At 45.0% G+C, this 21,012-nt stretch overlaps 1 protein-coding gene across 2 annotated transcripts; it reads left to right on the plus strand.

Annotated features, from left to right (window-relative positions):
* The first annotated feature begins 573 nt into the window (after window positions 1–573).
* cenpf (centromere protein F) lies at window positions 574–20,424 on the plus strand. Of its 2 annotated transcripts, XM_045723674.1 has the most exons (22): window positions 574–672; window positions 1,633–1,843; window positions 1,960–2,156; window positions 2,299–2,414; window positions 2,829–2,920; window positions 3,946–4,231; window positions 4,702–4,904; window positions 5,023–5,148; window positions 5,313–5,441; window positions 5,560–5,682; window positions 5,924–6,059; window positions 6,302–8,658; window positions 8,806–9,237; window positions 9,404–9,551; window positions 9,678–10,094; window positions 10,452–10,568; window positions 10,768–12,275; window positions 12,508–12,732; window positions 12,893–13,049; window positions 17,870–18,526; window positions 18,650–18,747; window positions 19,688–20,424. In XM_045723674.1, exons 2-22 carry the CDS (start codon window positions 1,682–1,684, stop codon window positions 19,898–19,900), a joined length of 7,899 nt encoding a protein of 2,632 aa, XP_045579630.1. In that variant the 5' UTR covers window positions 574–672; window positions 1,633–1,681; the 3' UTR covers window positions 19,901–20,424. The 2 variants fall into 2 exon arrangements, with proteins under 2 accessions (XP_045579630.1, XP_014066987.2); XM_014211512.2 differs by having other exon boundaries at window positions 6,302–9,237.
* Window positions 20,425–21,012: the final 588 nt, after the last annotated feature.

The following is a 21,012-nucleotide window of genomic DNA, read 5'->3' on the forward strand; positions in this document are numbered from 1 at the left end:
GTTTTGAGTATAATGTCTACTGTTAATTTCTGATTGTTTATTTAACATTTGTTTATTATTTATTTCAGTTGGTTTGACAATGTAAACATGTTTCCCATGTCAATAAAGCCCTTTGAATTTAATTTGATATTAAAGCCACGTTCACGTCCTAGTCGGAACTAGGAAACTCTGAAATGTTCTACTTGTTAACTGGTTGTAGTTATACACGTGCCGGTTCGAGTTTCCTAGTTCCGAGTAGCACGTGAATGCGGCATTAGCTATAATGAAACAACTGAATGCAAATTCCCATAAATGAAAACAATGTAAACCATAGTAGTTGTAATGTACATAAATTGAGTTTAGGAGACGTTACAACAATCTACCAGTTGAGGATGAGTAACTACATACAAATACAGTACCAACACAACACAGGATTTTGAAGACTGATCCCTCCCTCGGACCAACCCTTTCGTCCCTTGGCTAGTCATGTGACAAATAAACTGCTGCAATATTCTGGGGGCGGGGACTTGTTCAAATTCAAGCGTCCAATCAATGGTGGGTTTCTGACAAAGTCACTATGATCATCCAATCAAACGCCATATCGGAGATTACTGGGCGCGTTGGGCGATTTTGAATTTTCAGCAGCATTGTCTTTCGGAGCGAAATCGCAAGAACAAGAATCACCGCTTTTAGGTGAGTTCGGATTTCTACCTAAAACTTTTTTTTGTTGCAACAAGTTGGTAAAGCAGATAGTTAAATTGGACACAATATTGTTTTGAACAGTTTTGGTAGTTGCAAAACTACTACCTCTTCGTCCGCTGTGACTTTTTCTTTGTTTACATTCGATATGAAAAGCGGTCTAGCTAGCGCTAAATTAGGCCAACGTTAGCTAACGGTAGTTTGATTTAGCTAGCGTTAGCTATCTAAGCTAAAGTGCATAAACGCAGAAAAGTAATATATTTGATAAAAGGCAGTAGAGTTATGCCTCATAACGAGTCAGTAGCAGAGAGTTTTCCTTTTAGTTTTTCATAGTTCATGATTCTCCACTAACGAAAGTATGCGATACATTTGATAAAAATTCTTGTTAAATATCACATCCATAAAAATATATTTTTTGGGGGGGAAACATCTTATTCAGTATTTTTTAAGGTGTACTTAAATAATTACTTTGCCACATTGAATAGTATGAGTAAGGTATTGAAATCAATTGATACTCTTAAGCTTTTCCCAAAAATGTTTTATTTAAATACCCTGTATGTGTTTTTGTCTTTATCTGTTTGATATGTTGTGTAAAAACAATTTATAGATTTTTGTAACACATTCAAATTTGTATCCTTCAAAATGTATGGAATTTCAATACACATACACCCCCCCCCCGTGATGATCAAACACTATTTACCGTACTGAGTCAAACCTGTCAGAAACTTTGTCACTAGTAGCCCAATAAATATGACAAATTCCTGATAATTGTATATGCACTTTTACATTTGGATATAGCATTTTTTATTTAACATCAATAAAATATCAGAATTGTGAAATTCAATACAAAACTTTGTGAATCTGATGTACTATTTAGTGCTATGTCACTAGCACTGCCTCCATTCAAATATGCTTAGCTAGCTAACGTTAGTTTTGGTACTTCTCCCCTCCCAGGATATGCCGGTTGAGGCTCGACGTAGCTAGCTACAGATATTGAAGCAGTATGAGCTGGGTAGTGGAGGAGTGGAAGGATGGTCTTTCAGGTAAAGCCCTGCAGAAGATACAAGAGATTGAGGGACAGCTGGACAAGCTGAAGAAGGAGAGGACTCAGAAACAGTTCCAGCTCGACTCACTGGAGGCCGCTCTACAAAAACAGAAACAAAAGGTTTGTGACTTAACTTATGGTGTTGAATTCCAAAACATGAACAATACTTTTTCCTAGGGGAATTTCTGTTTTTACATTGTCTGTGTGTTTGACATTCAAAGTTGTGTGTTCTCCAGGTTGACAGTGAGAAGAGCGAGGCGTCTGCCATTAAGAGGGAGAACCAGGCCTTAGTAGAGTCATGTGACGCCGTGGAGAAGGCCCGTCAGAAGGCAACCCACGACCTGGGGGTCAAAGTGCAACAGGTCAGCAACCTGGAGGGTCAGCTCAGCACCAGCAAGAAGACCATAGAACGACTGGAGCAGGAACTCAAGAAGTGAGTGGCTTGCTCAGTACTACTGTACACTAGGGCTGTACGAGAAATCCGTTGGCTTTGTGCACATACTGGAGATGCTTAGCTAGCCTAGGAATAGGATGGTTACAACATGTTAATAATAACACTGTATTCCTCTCTACAGATATAAGAATGAAAAGGACCGTTCTCAGCCCTCCCACTCCTCTGATCTACAGTCCTACAGCACTCCTCAGAAGACCTTTGCCACTCCTGCTGCTACTCCCAGCTACAGACAGCATGGTAGAGTACCACAATATGGCCCACTTACATTCTGTGCAATTGGCTCATTCATCCCCCCCTCCTCTCCCCTGTAACTGTTCCCCAGGTCGTTGCTGTAAATGAGAATGAGTTCTCAGTCAACTTACCTGGTAAAAATGTGTCACGGTGCAGTTGTAGCCATGGTTGGAGTCAATTCCATTTAAATTCAGAAAGTAAACCAAATTCTGATTTGGCTGATGTAAAAAGGGCTTTATAAATACATTTGATTCCAAATATTACTAATTGAAAAATATTGGAGGGAATTTCAGTGTACTTCCTGACTCGTTTGGAATTTAAAGGAAATTGACCTGAACCCTGGTAGACGCCTCCATAACTAGTATTACCTGTCTATTTTACGTGCATGGTTGTGGTGTGAACAGTTTCTCTTCCCCACAGACTCCAGACTGGAGGACCTTCAGGAGAGATACAACCAGGAGGTGGAAGAGAGGAAGAGACTGGAAGCTGAACTGAAAATCACACAGGTCAAAGTGAGTTGAAATGCTCAGTAGCACAACCACACAGTCAGATGTAGTGCAGGGACTACAATTGGACTGGTTTTGTTAGCATGATAATCCACTATGACACTCTGGAACTGAAAGGTCCCCGTTCCAAATACCAGAGTCTTTTGATGTGCCTTTGAGCAAGGCACTTAACCCTAATTTGATCCAGGGGCGCCGTACTACTATTGCTGACCCTGTAAAACAACACATTTCACTGCACCTATCCGGTGTATGTGATAATAAAACATCTATACCTGATGAACTAGTCATACAAATCAAAGTGTTGTTGTTGCTTTGAAGTAGCATAACATATGGTATATACAGATGTGGTCAGAAGTATTGGCACCCTTGCATAATTCACTATTTCTTCTAAAATAGTTAGAAATGTCAAACACTGTTGGTGTTTACAGGTGTAATTGTTTGATTTCCAACTGCACAGGACCAAGAAGAACAAATCTAAACTGACACTGTTATTTTTCACTTTAAAGTTTAAATAAATTGCCTGGACTAAATTATTCTATCGTTTATTGTGTAATTTAATTCACCTGTAGTGCAGGTGCCTATAGGTAAAAATAGCAATTAAACATGTTTTTTAAATAAAATTGCAGGGGTGCCAATAAATTTGACCACAGCTGTATGGTGTAATACCAGCCCCTCCAGGATTGACCTGTGTTTTTCTGTTATATTTGTGGGCAAAAATGTTTGATTTTGCTGTTGCAGTTCTTAGACTTTGCATGGCAATTTACTATGATTTTTATCCAATTGTCCCAAAAACTCAGCTGACACATTTTATGTGGTTAAGTGCAGTGATAAGCTAAAATTGTGAACCCTCCTTTTGTATTGCGGTGAGCAGACAGTTTTATGCTGTAATATTGCAGTGATTTGTCCAATTTGCAAGCCCTCGTAATATGCAGGGAATTGTTGATTTTGCACACAGAAGAGTTGCAATTGCAAAATCCTGGAGGGACTTTAATACGATGCATAATGACACATGGTTCTGTCTCGTCTTCTAGCTGTTGAACCAGTCGTCCGTCAGTCATAAGGACATTGGCACCCGGCAACAAGCAGGCTCCTCCATATTCCCATGGCAACAGCAGGACAAGGGCCGCCAGTCCCAGGGCACCATTGAAACGCCCCTGGCTAGGCGGGCAGGGGGCGGGACATCCGCTGGCGGCTTCCTGTGGAACACAGAGGATACACCAATCAAATCCATCCAGCGAATCAGCACGTCTGTATCCCAGTTTGATTCTGATGGCTCCTCCTCCCAGCAGATGGAACAGCTGAGGATGCTGAATCAAGGTTAGGCCATGCCCTGTTATACTAATACTATCCTTTAGGCCACGCCCTGTTATACTAATACTATCCTTTAGGCCACGCCCTGTTATACTAATACTATCCTTTAGGCCACGCCCTGTTATACTAATACTATCCTTTAGGCCACGCCCTGTTATACTAATGCTATCCTTTAGGCCACGCCCTGTTATACTAATGCTATCCTTTAGGCCACGCCCTGTTATACTAATGCTATCCTTTAGGCCACTCCCTGTTATACTAATTCTATCCTTTAGGCCACTCCCTGTTATACTAATTCTATCCTTTAGGCCACTCCCTGTTATACTAATTCTATCTTTACAAACCCTGTCAGTAGGCACATTTGTGAGAACGCGCTGTAACAGAAAAACAAAATGTTCTGACTGGGAAAACTCCGGTGGTGTAGTCGCGTCTCCTTGTTTCTCAATGTTTGGTCCTGTTTTTTTATGTCTTGTCAGAGCTGAAGAGTAAAGTGTCTGAGCTGGAACAGCATCTGCAGTCACAGGAGAAGGACGCGAGGATGCAGAGCAGCAGGCTCCAGGAGCTCCAAGGCCAGCTGGACCAGGCTAGGAGAGACCTGACAGACAGAGACAAGACCCTGGGCAAGAGCATAGATGAACTTAGCAAGGCTACCACTCAGCACGAACAAGTGGTCGCGAAGGTAGGGGATATATGGAGTATTAAAAAATAAAATCATTTGCTAATGCATTCCTGTTGTGTTTCTGAGGGCTGTTTTGAACACAAGAAAATGTATGAATCATTACTCTGCTTCCTCCCAGTGTGTGTCAATGGAGCAGAAATTGAAACAGGTCTCTGAGGAGATGTCCTGCCAGAGGCACAACGCTGAGAGCTGCAGACGAGCTTTGGAACAGAAGGTCAAGGACCAGGAGAAGGAGAGCCAGAAGGTCTGCTCCCTTTGTCCTCTGTTCTTTCAGACTTTCTAGTTGAAATTAATACTGTGAATCCACCTGTGGCAACTTCAATCTCTGTTACCCATGTTTTTTTTTTGTGGAACAGCTGTTGCTGAAGGGAGGTGTATAAATGTATGTTTTCTTGTGTTTGTGTGTAGGAGCTGTCCCACCTCCAGAGCAGCCACCACTCCCTAGAGCAGCAGTTTAACCAGACCAAGACCAAGCTGAACCAGGAGATACAGCAAGCCAAGAAAGACCACAACATCCTGCAGGCTGAGATGGACAAGGTAATGTAATACGTTGTGATTATGGGCTGGAGTTATTCATTTCTACACGTCACTGACAACCACTCAAAGTTCACTTCCTGTTACCAAGTATGACACTTCCCTCCCTGCCCTCTGCCAGGTGTCATGCCAGAGGAGCCAGCTGGAGAGAGACCAGGAGGAGCAGAAACAGAAGCTGCTGAGGTCAGAACAGAGCCTACAGGCCAGCCAAAACAAGGAGCAGGACCTCAGGAAGAAATTTGAGGTGGGCCATGATTCATGGAATTTCTCTTTAAACCTGTTATGTATTCTTCTGTAACGTGTTCATTTGTGGAAAAATGTGCTGGACTAAATAAAAAAACAGTGAAACCACACACACCAAAAACTACTATTTTAATATACGCACACAATGTTTCACCCCTAGCCTGGGTGGTCTTTAAGGACATTGGATGTCCTCCATCTTGAAACCAGAGGTAATCTGATTGTTTTGTGTTTAACTTGTCCAGGAGCTGCAGAGAGAGAAGAACATTGTGAGCGCCCAGCTGGACCAGGGTAGCAAGAGGCTGTCTCAGCTGGAGGAGGAGAGGAAGACCTCCGAGCAGAACCTCAAACGCACCCAGAGCATGCTGGATGACTTCAGAGGTAGGTTGTTGGTTTTGTTTCACCTTTATTTATCCAGGTACTCATTGATATAACATTTATTGTTTAAGTGAGGCTTTGTGCATGTTTTCTAAACCTATCTATTATGATTTAGCAATGTAAAAGTAATGTTTTAAATCCTGTTTGATGTGGAATGAGCTCATTTTCATTCCTTGTCATGTCATATCTCTGGTTTTGGCTTCCCCCCCATTAGATGTTGTTTCTGTGTGTCTGTTGTTCAACAGCCAAAAATGAAGCCCAGTCCGAAGAGCTGAAAGGACTTGTCACTAAACTGGAAAGCCAGACCAGATCGTCAGCCCAAGATCTAGAGAACCTAAAGAAAACGCTCGCAGACGCAGAGACCAAGAATGACAAGACTCAGAGTGAACTGAATACCCAAAAACAGGAAGTGGAACAGATCACAAACAAGCACAGCGCTCTGGAGAAGGAGATCCAGGAACTGAAGACAACCCTGACCACCACTCAGAGCGAGTTTGTGCAGCTGAAGAAGGAGTACGAGACACTTCAGGGATGGAAAACAGAGAAGGAGACGCTTGTTAACGAGACTGAGGCTGTGCAGCAAGGCTTTGTCGACAAAATCACTGAGCTGGAGAAGAGTCTGGGCTCGTTGAACGACGATAACAGAGGTCTAAAGGAGCAGCTGAAGACTCTGGAGGCTGAGAAGGCTTGTCTATCGGGGCAGATCGACTCCCTGAAGGGAGAACTCCTCAACAAGTGCACCGACCTGGAGGAGAAGGGCCGCATGTACGAAGAGCTTCAGAAACAGCTGGAGGAGTCTGACCAAAAACACTCCAAAAACCTGGAAAATGTTGGGTTGCAGGTGACCCAGCTCGAGGGACAAGTGAAGGACCTGGAGTCCAGGTTGCAGGTGGAGACTGGCAGGGCGAAGCGGGCCGAAATGTCTCACACTGAGCTCCAGGAGCAGTACCAGGCAGCCTGCGACCTGGCCCGGTCCAAAGATGCTCTGGTAGAGTTAGGCCAGAGCGAAGCAGCCCAGCTCAGGGAGAGCCTGGCTCAGACCACGGCCCTACAGGAGGAACAGCTGGCCAGGTTTACCCAGGAGAAGACCGCCCTCCTGATGGAGTGTGAGGAAAGCGTAGCATCGAAGGCAGACGAGGCTGAGCAGGCCAAGCTGAGTCTGGTTAAGATTCAGCTGGAGCTGCCGTTCCTCCAGGACCAGGTGTCTTCACTGGAGTCCAACCTGAAGATCCAGAAAAGTTTGGGTGTTAAACTACAGGCCCAGTATGACAACATTGTCAATACTAAAGAAAATCTTGTGGAGAAGCTTTCCGAGGCAGAAAAGAGAGGGGAAAGTCTTCAGGGTGAAGTCAATAGCCTCTCAGAGCAGGTGAAGACTGTTGGCTCTCTACAGGAGCGCTGTGATAATCTGACGGCTGCGGCACAGGAGTCCATAAGCGCTCTGCAGAACATGACCGAGACCCTGACCCAGACTGAGACAGAGCTGCAGACACTGAGAGACGTGGTTGTGAAACTAGAGGCTCAGGTGAACGAAGCTGAGACCAAGGCATCAGATCTTGAGAGGGAAAAGGCAGAGATGGCAGAGAAAGTAGACAAAATCCAGAGGGAAGCTGAAGAGGTTTCTGTGAAGTATCAAAGCCTTCAGGACTCCCAGGAAGAGGAGAGGAATGGTTTGCTGAAGCAGATCTCTATATTGAAGGACAGACTCGCTGAGAATAATGCTGCTTCCACCCAGCTGTCTTCTGACCTGAATAACTCCCTGGAAGCTCTGCAGAAGACCCACTCGGCTGCCGTGGAGCTCAACTCCAACCTGGAGAGCAGCCTGGTGGAGAAAACAAACCTAATCTCTTCTCAGGAGATGCAAGTCAAAGAGCTCTCAGAGAGACTCCGTAAGGAAGCCGAGAGCCATGTCACAGAGCTGGAGACTTACCTCCAGAAACAAAGAGGCCTGAAGGAGCAGCTTGAGATTGTAAATAGCCAGCTGGAGAGTAAAAGCCAGGAGGCAGCCGAGGCTAAGGAGAAGTGGGAGAGGGCCTCACTAGAACTGTCTAAGCTGAGAGAAGATTTGTCTTCTGCCAGAAACAGTGTCGATGAGAAAGGCCGTAAGATCAAGAGTCTGAAAGAGAGGTTGAACCAGGCTGAGTCTGAACAAGACAAAGCTACCGATGCCCTGAAAGAGAAGGTCATCAGCATGAACAAGATCAAGGTCCAGCTGGAGATGCTTCAGATGGACCTGGAGGACAACGAGGCCTGCATGAATACCTTTGACACCCAGATAGAGGAGCTTAAAGGAACTGTGGAGGAACTCAGAGGAACCGTGGCCTCTCTGAACGGGAGACTGGAGGAGAGCGCGACGCAAAGGTCCACCCTGGAGACCGAGCTGGGCTCTGTCAAAGAGCAGCTGTCAGAGAAGAGCTGTGAAGTCACCCAGATGACAGCAACTCTTGAAGACACTCGCAAGCAGATGCAGGCTGCCTTGTCCACAGCAGGTTTAGTGGAATCACTCCAGGCCACTGTTGATGGGCTGATGGAGACCCTGGAAGAGGAGGTTAGAAAACACGGCCAACTGGAGATGGACATCATTCAGCTCACCGCGGAGAAGGAGCAGTTGACCGTGGAGAAGGAGCAGTTGACCGTGGAGAAGGAGCAGTTGACCGTGGAGAAGGAGCAGTTGACCGTGGAGAAGGAGCAGTTGACCGTGGAGAAGGAGCAGTTGACCGTGGAGAAGGAGCAGTTGACTGTGGAGAAGGAGCAGTTGACCGTGGAGAAGGAGCAGTTGACCGTGGAGAAGGAGCAGTTGACCGTGGAGAAGGAGCAGTTGACTGTGGAGAAGGAGCAGTTGACTGTGGAGAAGGAGCAGTTGACCGTGGAGAAGGAGCAGTTGACCGTGGAGAAGGAGCAACTTGAGGCTGACTTGCAGAGGCACAGTCTGAATGCTGGGGATGAGAGGGACGAGGTCAAACAGGAGAACGAGTGTCTCCAGCGTACGCTACAGAGCCTGACGGAGAACTACGAGGCTGTTCAGTCTGCGTTTGAGAGAGCAACCCGGCAGAGCGAGGACGAGGCCAGAGAGAGGATCGGAACGTTTGCGAGGGAACAAACCGAGCTCCAGCAGAGACTGAGCGGACTGCAGGGTGAACTAGCCCTGTTCAAGGAGCACTATGACAGCCTGATGACTCAGGTAAATCGGAAAGTGGGAGAGCTAATTGTGTATGTTATTTTGGGATTTCGTTTTTAGTGTTTATTTTACAAGGCAGGTCAAATTCTTATTTACAACAATGGCCTGTATTGTATAGGGCCTTGGAAGCAAAATGTGTTTTGTAAATGTATTATAATTATTATGACAGGCAAGCCAGCAGCAGTCCCTCATAGAGCAGCTTCAGACCAAGAGAGACCAGCAGGCCTCTACAGGAGAGGCGGACGGGCCGACGTCAGGCTCCTTCTTCAACGTCAGCTTACCCTTAAAAGAAGATACCGTGGAGATGAAACCAACAGGTTTGATGATGATATGATAAGACATTGAATTTCTAGTGGTTATGCTTTCCATTTACACAAGTCTTGATGTTAATATAATATATGCTTCGGGTTCACAAGGATTTACTTTTTCATTGATCTCATCAGATGACCTCCACAACTCTGAGGTACCTCAACAGGCAGGAAGTGACGGCAACGATGAGCCAGCTGAAGAGTTCAGTGACTGCATGGATAAAGTCCCTGTAGAGCAGCAGAAAGCGCTCAGTGAAAGCCTAGATAATGATGTGACACTCAGCAGTGAACATCCTGCAGTCTCTGAAACTCCCCGTGACCAGGACCAGCTGGTCCAGAGCAGGGAGGTGGTCAGAAAGCTAGAGGAGGAGCTACAGACCCTCCACTCCCAGCTTGACCTCGCTACCTCTGAGATGACCCTCAGGAAGGAGCTGTGCTCTGAGCTGGAGGTCAAAGTTGAAGAGTTAGAGGTGAAGGTCCAACAGATGGAGGAGGAGAGGTGTGGTGCCGCGGAGAAGATTAGCGCTGCCCTAGTGGAGAGACGGACTCTAGGTTGGTTTTTAACTAAACACAAAAACTTTACAGAACTCTCCTTTGTTGACCCCCTCCCTAATATAAACAAACAAACGCCATACTGTTCTACTTGTCTTTCTTGCACTAACACTTACTAGCACTGATTTGGCTCATAGCTGCTTTTATGTGGAAGGTTTCTACTCTCAATAACGTTGATACGTGATTGTCTTACCAACCTTAGTTTAACGCAGTAACTGTAAGTTCCTCTGGATAAGAGCAGACGCTAAATGACCAATATGTCAAAAAAGGTTTTTGTTTCAATCTTTTGTCCTGTGTATTATGTTTACTCTCAAGGGTGTTTTAATGATGACAATAACATGTATTTATTATTATCAGGTGACCAGATCTCAGAGTTGACAGAGGAGTCAGAGTCCCTGAGACTGGCGCTGCAGACCTCGAAATGTCAGCTCTCTGATGTCATGGAGATGCTGGAGACGCTGGAGATGGCCAAAGGTAAGGACCAGAAACCCAAATTGTGGACCTCTGGAAATTACTAATTCTATTATCTAATTTTATCTTTGTAATATTCCTCATTTTAATAGTGCTAGCATCTAATTGGTTAAATATTTGTGCTTTAGGCTAATGTATAGAAAGTGAAAAGATTTTTATTTTATTTATAAATTAATGAAGATATGATTCTTCCATCCCGAAGGTGGTTGGAGCGAGAGGTTCTTCCAGGTGGAAAGCGAACTGAAGAGGGTTCGTTCTGAGAAGGCCAATCTGGAAAAACACATCCTCTCCATGGAGGCCGATTTGGAGTGCCTGACAGAGCAGAAAGTCACGCTGGAGACGGAGATGGAGGCTAGCCGCAAGGCTAAATGTGACCTGGCCCAGCAGCTGGCCACACTCACCTCAGAGAGCGGACAACTCAGACAGGAGCTAGTGTCCTGCAGCGAGGATAGAGATGAGCTGGAACAGTCCGTGGCACAGTGGAAGGATAAGGCAGAGAGTCTGGAGAAGACAAACGTGGATACTAGAGAGGTTATTAAGATCTTAGAGGAAGATATCAGAAATGGGAAGAGGGAATCTGATGTGACGTCTGCTAACCTGGAGAGTCTGCAGAAGGAGAGAGTTCAGCTGGTGCTGCAGTGTCAGACGCTAGAGAAGACCATCACCCTGCAGAGCGGGGAGAAGGACAACCTGATTAACCAACTGAACAGCTTCAAAGATAACCAGAGCACTGCGAGCAGAGACACTGAGTCCATGGCCTCTAAGATCCTGTCTCTGGAAGGGGAGATATCTAGACTAGCCCAGTCTCTGGAGTCTTCTCTGCTAGAGAAAGGAGAGATAGCCTCACGCCTCAACTCTACCCAGGAGGAGGTGGCCCAAATGAGGTCGGGCATCGAGAGGCTCCGGGTCCGCATAGAGTCCGACGAGAGAAAGAAAAAACACATGAGCGAACTGCTGAAGGCTGCCCAGAGGAAAACTGATGCTCTTCAGGACCAGATTGACAAACAGGAGAGAGAGAGGGAAGACGCTGACCAAAACCTAGAGGAGGCTGTGCTTCAGGCCGAGACGGCCATGGCCCAACTGGAAGAGTTGGAGGAAGAGAAGAAGGAACTGGCCAGGAAGATTGAGGAGATGACCACCGAACTGGACAGCCTAAGAAATGAGAAAGAGAGGATTGAGGGAGCGCTCTCCCTGAAGAACGCAGAGATTGAGGAGATGAAGGCAGCAAACCGAGCTGCCACTGAGGAACTGGAGAGGGGGATGAGAGAGGCGGAGGACAAACAGAGGGCAATGGTGGAAGAGTTACAGGCCCACCTTGGCTCGGTGAGCTCTGAGCTGCAGAAATGCAGAGAAGGCCTGGAGGGAGAGAAGGAGAGAATGCGGTCTCTAACGGAGGAATGGGAGAAAGAGCGGGAGAGGATGCAGTACTTAGTAGGTGAATGGAAGACTGAGGGGGAGAGGCTGAAGAAAGAGGTGGATCGACTGCAGGCTTTGGAGATCGAGCGGGAGAAGGAGAGAGAGATGCTTACTCTGAGACTGCAGGAGGACCTGGAGGCACAGCAGAGAGAGATGGGGGACATCAGAGAGAACAACAACACCCTGCAGCAAGAGATGGAGAAGCTGCAGGCGCGACTGTCGGAGTGGGAGCAGAAAGAACAGACTCAGTCTGCAGAGAGACTAGAACTACAGCAGCAGGCAGAAAGCTACAAGGTCAGTGGTTTTCTATAGTCCTATTGATATGTAGAATAGTTTATTCTTAGTATTTGGGGTTTTCATTCATCCATATGAGACTGGAATGATCTTGGTACTTTGTACTTTTCAACCATGGTTAATGTGTTGGAAACAGAGATGTGTTCACCTGTGCCAGTCTTCTGGTTCAGCAATGCAGTGTCAGTCACACTATGTATGTCCTCTTTCTAACACACTACCGACTCCTCCCTAGTTATCCCTGGAGGAGGTTACCTCAGAGAAGGAGGTGCTGAAGGCACAGCAGGAGGAGGAGGTGGCAGCCCTTAGGGGTGAGCTGACCTCGGAGCAGGAGGTGCTGAGGGGACAGTTGGCTGCAGCGGAGGAGGAGATCAGAGGTCATCTGTCAGAGCTGAGCAGCCTGAGAACCAGAATGGAGGAGCTCAGCACTACCATCACACAGCAGGACAGCAGCAAACAGGTGTACAGCCCTTGTCACATTGTTGCTTTACGGCCTGGAAATTCATTGTATTAAATTCGGAGTGAAAACCACTTGAAAATGTATTACTTTTTTTTTTTTTTTTTTATCTGTGAGTGATTATTATGGTGACTAATATTATTTATCTGTGTCCTGTCTGGAGGTATCTGAGCTGAGCTCCAGAGTGGCCCGTCTCTCTAAGGAGAGGGACTCAGCCCTCAGTAAGGTTAACCTGTGGATGAACTCCTGTAAACAGCTGGAGAAGGAGAGGGAGGCACTTGTACTGGAGACCCAGCAACTACAGGCCAGCCAGACACCAGGTACCATTATCTACTACATTACCATCAATAATAAATATCATTGATATATGAAAACAGTAGGGGCCCCAGAATTGAACCCTGGGGAACCCCACATGAATACTTACATTATTTGAAACAAGTGGTGGAAAAAGTAAAAGTAAAGATACCTTAATAGAACATTTCTCAAGTAAAAGTCACCCAGTAAAACACTACTTGAGTAAAAGTCTAAAAGTATTTGGTTTTAAATGTACTTAAGTATCAAAAGTAAATGTAATTTCTAAAATATACTTAAGTATAGAAAGTAAATGTATAAATCATTTCAAATTCCTTATATCGCAAACCAGACGGCACTATCTTTTAATTTATTTTATTTACTGATATCCAGGTGCACACTCCAACACTCAGACATAATTTACAGTGCATTTGGCAGGGATACAAAAATTCGCCGTTTTGAATCCAAAATAGGTGACCTACATGATTCGTATCGATCCGATGAGAAAGTTTGGGGGGGGTGCTTTGGATCACTACTGGCTGTAAGCGAAAGAGTGATGCGCGTTTGGAGCGATACTGGCTGTATCCAAGGCTCAGCCAAATCATTCACATATCAACAGAATGCAACACGCGACTGAAGAGAGAAGAGACAACCAGTTCGCTAGTTACAGCATCAGCTTTGGAAAGACGAGAGTGTAAAGGCAGTTTGGCAGTTAACAGCAGCGCGTCCCCTGAACCATAACCAAGAGGTAACGTATGGTGACAAGCCTGACCAGGGGTGAGAAGGTGATGAAGCGTACTTCCATGAGCTGTAACCGAAAAACAACTGGCATTTGCAAAGTTTGAGGTGAGGGAGAAAGTGTGGTGGAACAAGTATTATTAGCATTGTTAATTAAGTAACGTTATCTTCCTAGCTTGATCGAATTATCCGTTTAGCTAGCCAGAGAAATGTTGAGCAACATTAGCCAACTTAACTGAACAAATAATTGAGTTTATTGTGTGAAAAATGGCAGGCTAATAACGTCAAACAGCTAACACCACCTAGCTAACGTTACCACGTCAGATGAGCTAACGTTAGTAACCTAACCAATTCGCTATAGTATTAACTGGTCTACGACTCCTTGCCGTTCCTCAACTTGCGTTAGTTTCTTACTGGACTCTGGTAATCAGTATGAAATGTTAACTAGCTAACCAACTAACTAATATCTGTGAACTAATGTTTTCCCTCTACAGTATGTGGTTAATTTTTAGAATGAGAGAGTTAGGTGAAAATAAGGTGTTTGTTAAACAAGTGTATTCAGGTATCAAGTGTAGCTGGAGCTGGTCCAGGCTTAAACTGGATGCCACTATAGAAGTGAAAGGAACACCACACATCTTCCCTATTTCTCACTTGTTCAGTACAGTGGATCAAAAGGGCTATGCCAGGTGTACTCTGCCTGAAAGAGATCAGTTATGCCAACAAAGGGTATCATGCTCTGCTGGCACATTGTAGAACAGATGTCCACAGGCAGAAAGTGTAATAATGTGCAGTGTAGTCCAAAGACATTGCTTTTGTTGTGTTGAACTTGACAGTAACACTTGTGAGTGAAATTATTTAAATGATTTACTCAGTGAACGTTATTTTTGCACACATGTAGCCTTGTGCCCTTGATCGATGTCTACTATAGTGGCCAGTATAATAGAGCAAGAATAGAATGCCTGTTTTTCATTCTTTCTACTTTAAGATGTTTTTTTTCTTTCCCAAGTACAATATTTAGATGTGTGTGGTCACAAGCGTTCTATTATAAAGGCTGTCATGGCTAACTGCAATATTAGTGTATCGTTCTCTCTCATTTGCAGTAAAGTCTAGGCAACAAATAACATTGGATTGCTTTCTTTACATTTTTTTGCTGTGAGTAAGTTCACATTATCCACTTTTTATTTTACACACAGAGACTGATCATGTAGATCATATTCGTTGTTGTTTAATTACCGTAATTTCCGGACTATTAAGAGCACCCACTGAATTAAAAGAAAAATATTATTTTGAACATAAATAAGCCGCACATGTCTATAAGCCGCAGGTGCCTACCGGTACATTGAAACAAATGAACTTTACACAGGCTTTAACGAAACACGGCTTGTAACAAAAATAAACAGGCTTTAACGAAACACGGCTTGTAACAACAACAAAAAATTAGCAGTAAACAGTAGCCTACCAAGAAAGTCATTGGTCACTATCATCCTCCTCCTGTGCACTGAAACCACTCGGAGTTGAATAGCCTCAGAATTGCTTCGTCCGATATTGGATCGTTTTCATTGTCGCTCTCGTCACTTTCATCCGGAGGCAAATCCCCCGCTGAGCCCTCTTCAACATGCAGCAGTCCAGCCTTTCGAAACCTGTTGATGATAGTGGATTTTTTGACAATGCTCCACGCTGTCAGGACCCACTGGCAGACTTGACCATAAGTTGCTCTTCGCATGCGGCCCGTTTTAGTGAAGGATTTCTCCCCACTTGTCATCCAAGCCTCCCACTGAACACGGAGCGCCACCTTAAATGCACGATTTACACTGATGTCGAGTGGCTGCAAATACTTTGTTGTGCCCCCAGGAATCAGGGTGACAAAATGACTACCGTAATCAGAATGATGGGAACTTTGAGAGCGCTCGATTTAATCTAAACAGTAAACAAAAAAGTTGTTTGACCTTAACCCGTTCGGCAATTTCATTGGTCTAATGAAAGCTTCATGCCGCCAAAAAACTGAGCACGTCACAGAATGTTTTTTTTTTAAATGTGAAAGCGGGAAAAATCCATGTATTAGCGCGTCATTGTTTAAGCCGCGAGGTTCAAAGCGTGGGAAAAAAGTTGCGGCTTATAGTCCGGAAATTACGGTAGTTAAAACCTGCATGTCCCCCTAGCAGGGATTTGTTGCATGTTCCACCTTTTTGGGCCTTCAGCAGTTTGCATCCCTGATTTGAAAAGTATTCAAACCACTTGACTTTTTTCACATTTTGTTACGTTACCTTATTCTAAAATGGATTAAATGAATTAAAAATCCTCAATCTACACACAATACCCCATAATGACAAGGTGAAAACAGTTTTCAAATTTGAAATTTTATTACAAGTAAAAAAAAACAGAAACCTTGATTACATAAGTATTCAGACCCTTTGCCATGAGACTCGAAATTAGGCTCAGGTGCATCCTGTTTCCATTGATCAACCTTGAGATGTTTCTACAACGTGATTGGAGTCCACCTGTGGCAAATTCAATTGATTGGACATTATTTGGAAAGGAACACACCTGTCTATGTAAGGTCCCACAGTTGACAGTATGTCAGAGCAAAACCCAATCCATGAGGTCGAAGGAATTGTCTGTAGAGCTTCGAGACAGGATTGTGTTGAGGCACATCTAGGGTAGGGTACCAACAAGAACACAGTGGTCTCAATCATTCTGAAATGGAAGAAGTTTGGAACCACCAAGACTCTTCCTAGAGCTGGCCGCCCGGCCAAACCGAGCAATCGGGGGAGAATGGCCTTGGTCAGGGAGGTGACCAAGAACCCGATGGTCACTCTGACAGAGCTCCTCTGTGGAGATGGGAGAACCTTCCACAAGGACAACCAACTCTGCAGCACTTGCTTGAAGTTTGCCACCTAAAGGACTCTCAGACCATGATAAACAAGATTCTCTGGTCTGATGAAGAGAAGATTGAACTCTTTGGCCTGAATGCCAAGCGTCACGTCTGGAGGAAACCTGGCACCATCCCTACGGTGAAGTATGCTGGTGGGAGCATCATGCTGTGGGGATGTTTTTCAGTGGCAGGGACTGGGAAACTAGTCAGGATCAAGGCAAAGATGAACAGAGCAAAGTACAGAGAGATCCTTGATAAAAACCTGCTCCAGAGCACTCAGACTGGGGCGTTGGTTCACCTTCCAACAGGACAACGACCCTAGGCACACAGCCAAGACAACGCAGGAGTGGCTTCAGAACAGGTCTCTGAATGTGCTTGAGTGGCCCAGTCAAAGCCCGGACTTGAACCCAATCGAACATCTCTGGAGAGACCTGAAAATAGCTGTGCTGCAACTATCCCCATTCAACCTGACACAGCTTGAGAGGATCTGCAGAAAATAATTGGAGAAACTCCTCAAATACAGGTGTGCCAAGCTTGTGCGTCATACCCAAGACTCGAGGCTGTAGTCGCTGCCAAAGGTGCTCCAACAAAGTACTGAGGAAAGGGTCTGAATACTTATGTAAATGTAATATTTCAGTTTAACACGTTTGCAAAAATTTCAAATCCTGTTTTTGCTTTGTCATCATGGGGTATTGTGTGTAGATTGATGGAAAATAACTATTTCACCCATTTTAGAATAATGTTGTAACATAACAATGTGGAAAAAGTCAAGTGGTCTGAATATTTTTCAGATGCACTGTACAAACTAGTCACTTGTGTTTAGTGAGCCCTCCAGACCAGAGACAATGGGGATGACCCAGGGATGTTCTCTTGATAAGTGCATGAATTTGACCATTCTCCTGTCCCGCTAGCCATACAAAATGCAAGGAGTACTTTCGGGTGTCAGCGAAAATGCATGGAGTAAAAAGTACATTATACAGTAATTGGTCAAAAATATAAATAGTAAAGTACAGATACTTAAGTACTACTTTAAAGTAATTTTACCTAAGTACTTTACACCGCTGTTTGAAACAACTTCAGATTGTGGAACATCATATTACATTTAATTGACAGGGACAATGCACATTAATCATCATTTCTATAAATGTTGCTAAAACAGATGTAGATTTTTTTGCCCCTTTTTTCCCCCCCATGTTAAACATAAACCCATTGACATGTAAAATCTCCCTGTCGTTCCAGCTGGTAAAGAGAGCAGTGATGAGGTACAGAAGAGGAGCATTGAGGAGGTGCAGACTGAACTCAAAGAGTTGAAGAAAGCTCTAGAGGAGAGGAGTGAGGAGGTGCAGGTGCTCAGCAAGACTCTAGCAGAGAGAAGCAGGGAGTTGGAGGTGCAGAAGAGGAGCAGTGAGGCTGAACTGGAGGAGCTTACTGAAGCCTTGGAGGAGAGGAGCAGGGAGGTGGACGAGAGCATGGATAAATACTGCAGCCTGATGGTCCGTGTCCACAAGCTGGAGGAGACCAACGAAACGCTGAAAACACGTCTGGAACGCTTTGTCACGCACACCACTAGCAGCACGGCTAACAATGCTAGCAACAAAACACCCAGGCGAAAGTCAGGCAGGAGGTCAGCCGCCAGGGCACAGGAAGCACTCATACCATTGTGTCCCGCAGAGATGGACTCTGAGAACACGATGCCTGCTGGTCAGGGGTCGTTGGGGAAGAGGGGTTGTGGTGCGCTAGCAGCTAGCGACAACAGCAACACTCCATTTAAAGCACAGGAGGCCCTTCTGAACACTGCCAAGAGGATCAAAGCAACAGCAACCACGCCCAGACCAGGAAGTAGACAGGAAGAGGAGGAATTAAGGCCAGAGGGACTTCCTGAGCTGGTGCAGAGAGGTGAGACCTGGGAACATGGTGAATGGATGATGGATTCCAACAATAACTTTGTTCTTATTGAAGCATAATAACCTGAGCTACTACTATCCGCCTCATGTTCGATTTCTCTCATGTCTCTCTCAGGGTTTGCTGATATCCCTCTAGGAGAGGCCAGTCCCTTCATCATGAGGAGAACCGCAGTGCTGCGCTGTAGCCCTCGTTTGGCCGCCGCCCGACACAAGGTGAGTTTCACACACACACACAAGACGGAGCACCTGCAGATTGTCACGTGCAGCCAGAAACACAGCCCTACACTGCACACGAGACACACCCACAGGGGGGCAGCAGAGTCCTGAAGGTGAGCCACACACTGCAGTTAAATTACAGTGTCATTGGTCAGCAGAGAGTAATATAAGCCATGGGAGAGATGGAGGGTAGAGAAGAGACTTGTCACTAAAAGAAGGTGTGAGGTGGTTGTATTCAGTCAGTCAGCCTAACCTCGGTCACATCTGCAATGGGGACCCTCTTTTCTCGGCTTAGAAAATCACTCTTGACTACGGCTCGCTGGAGACCTGATAACATTCACTCACACACGTCAGTAGCTACGTTTCCATCCAATTGGCGAGCAGACTTTTGAAAGATGCCACCATGTCAAATGAACAATAGAATTATAGAATTCTACTGGCATTTCCCTGTTTCCATCAGCCGGTCGTGACTTTTTTCCGCAAGACATTTGGGAGACGGCTTCCTTTCTCGGGCCCATTCAGGAATAGCACTTAAAAGAACACCCTCTCCATAACTTCAGTTTAATGAAAGATCACATCCATATTGGGGGCATATTAACTTGTGGTGAAGCCTCCCTGTGGTAGTTGCAGAGCACAGGAGGTTGGTGGCACCTTAATTGGGGAGGACGGGCTTGTGGTAATGAGTGGAATGGTATCAAATACATCGAACATGTGGTTTCCATGTGTTTGATGCCATTCCATTTGCTCTGTTCCAGCCATTATTATGATCCAGCCTCCAGTATTGCAGAGGAACTTTGTTATGCTGTAACTAGTTTGTCATACCACCAGGTACCTTAGAAGCTGGGGGGTGGACCATTTAACTTTAGGAAGACAGGGAGAGTCCACTCATGTCTCTGTCCATAACATGGCCATTTAAAACCCTTTCCTACTCTTGCAGGTGCTGGAGCCCCTGTCCCTTCAGAGCCCTGTCGGCATGGCAACTCTGCCAGACAGCCCTGGTGGGAAAGGCCTGTGTGTTAGTCCTGCCCCCAGTGGCGAGGAGAGGCGTGGCCGTCGGTCCCTGAGCACACGGAAGACTCCGGAACAGAGGGAGAAACGCAAAGAGGCCATGATGACATCACGCCAAGAGGAGAACTGCCAAATGCAGTAACATAGCAACTAACTAACCTGTACAATCCTTACCAGGAGTAGATGCCAGTAACACCCCAGACCAAACCAATATGATGACAGAATACTGGTGTCAGAATGTCTGAAATGGCATTACTAATGAAATGTATCTGTCTGTGTTACAGTAGTACAAATGGAATGTGATTATCCAATGTGAGCTGTAGATATTAAATGTTTCTGTGTTTGTTTTGTTCTGAACCTGTTTTATATTTTCTATTCCTCTTGATTTACTACTACTGTTAATAGCACAACAAACTTGTTGGTTTTCCAGACACAAATTAATCCTACTGGACTAAAAAGCATGCTCAATGGAGAATCTCCATGCCATTGGAACTTAATGTGTGTCTGTGGAAACTAGCCCATGAAGTCGTGTAAGATAAACTCCAATACCTAGTTCTGAAGCGTTACTGGTCTTTTCTGTGTCAATAACTAATAATTCCACTTCACTCCAGCTCATTGGTTGTTCATAATGATATAACTGCTGTTTTACTAAACATTGTGATCACATTTGCCTGACTGTGTCTCTTTTAACCCATGGTCTCACATCAGTGTACACATGATTTCCTTTTGCTTTGACTTACATGGTATTTTCTCACTCTTGGTTGTATTCAGTCAGACGGCAACTAGTCTGTCGACACACACCTCGACACTCTCTCTCACACACACACAGCTTAGGAAATCAATAATCCTGCCTTTTGAAGCCATAGGGAGAGAGATCTCACTGCACAAAATACCCCTGTGTTAAGATCTGACACATCTTGACACATTGAAATATGCGATATCTGATTGTGTCCAGCTCACAAACATGCCGTATCAAATGCTTCAGCCCACCTCGATGCATCCTGTCAATCACCACCAATCATATTTGTTGACACATCCTAACATCAAGTATGCGTTTGATCCCTTATTGACTAATTGTATGAAATCAATCTTAAAAGTTACGGTGCTCATTGCTGTCACCATGAAAATATCCCCCCCAGTAACAAAATGTAACAGTAGGTTACAGTGGATCCCAGACCAGGGCTTTTGAAAGTCAAACTTAATACTGTGTCTAAAAAGCATGAATGAAATGTTCCCCTGTGGGAGCAGTATTAT

The sequence above is a fragment of the Salmo salar genome, chromosome ssa09 (assembly GCF_905237065.1).
Source record: "Salmo salar chromosome ssa09, Ssal_v3.1, whole genome shotgun sequence".
NCBI lineage: Eukaryota > Metazoa > Chordata > Actinopteri > Salmoniformes > Salmonidae > Salmo > Salmo salar.

Coding starts and splice junctions, on each gene's coding strand:
- cenpf (XM_014211512.2), top strand. CDS start 1,682: ATGAGCTGGGTAGTGGAGGAGTGGAAGGATGGTCTTTCAGGTAAAGCC. Junction 6,060..6,301: donor CATGCTGGATGACTTCAGAG/GTAGGTTGTTGG, acceptor GTTGTTCAACAG/CCAAAAATGAAGCCCAGTCC. Junction 18,527..18,649: donor TCCTGAGCTGGTGCAGAGAG/GTGAGACCTGGG, acceptor TGTCTCTCTCAG/GGTTTGCTGATATCCCTCTA.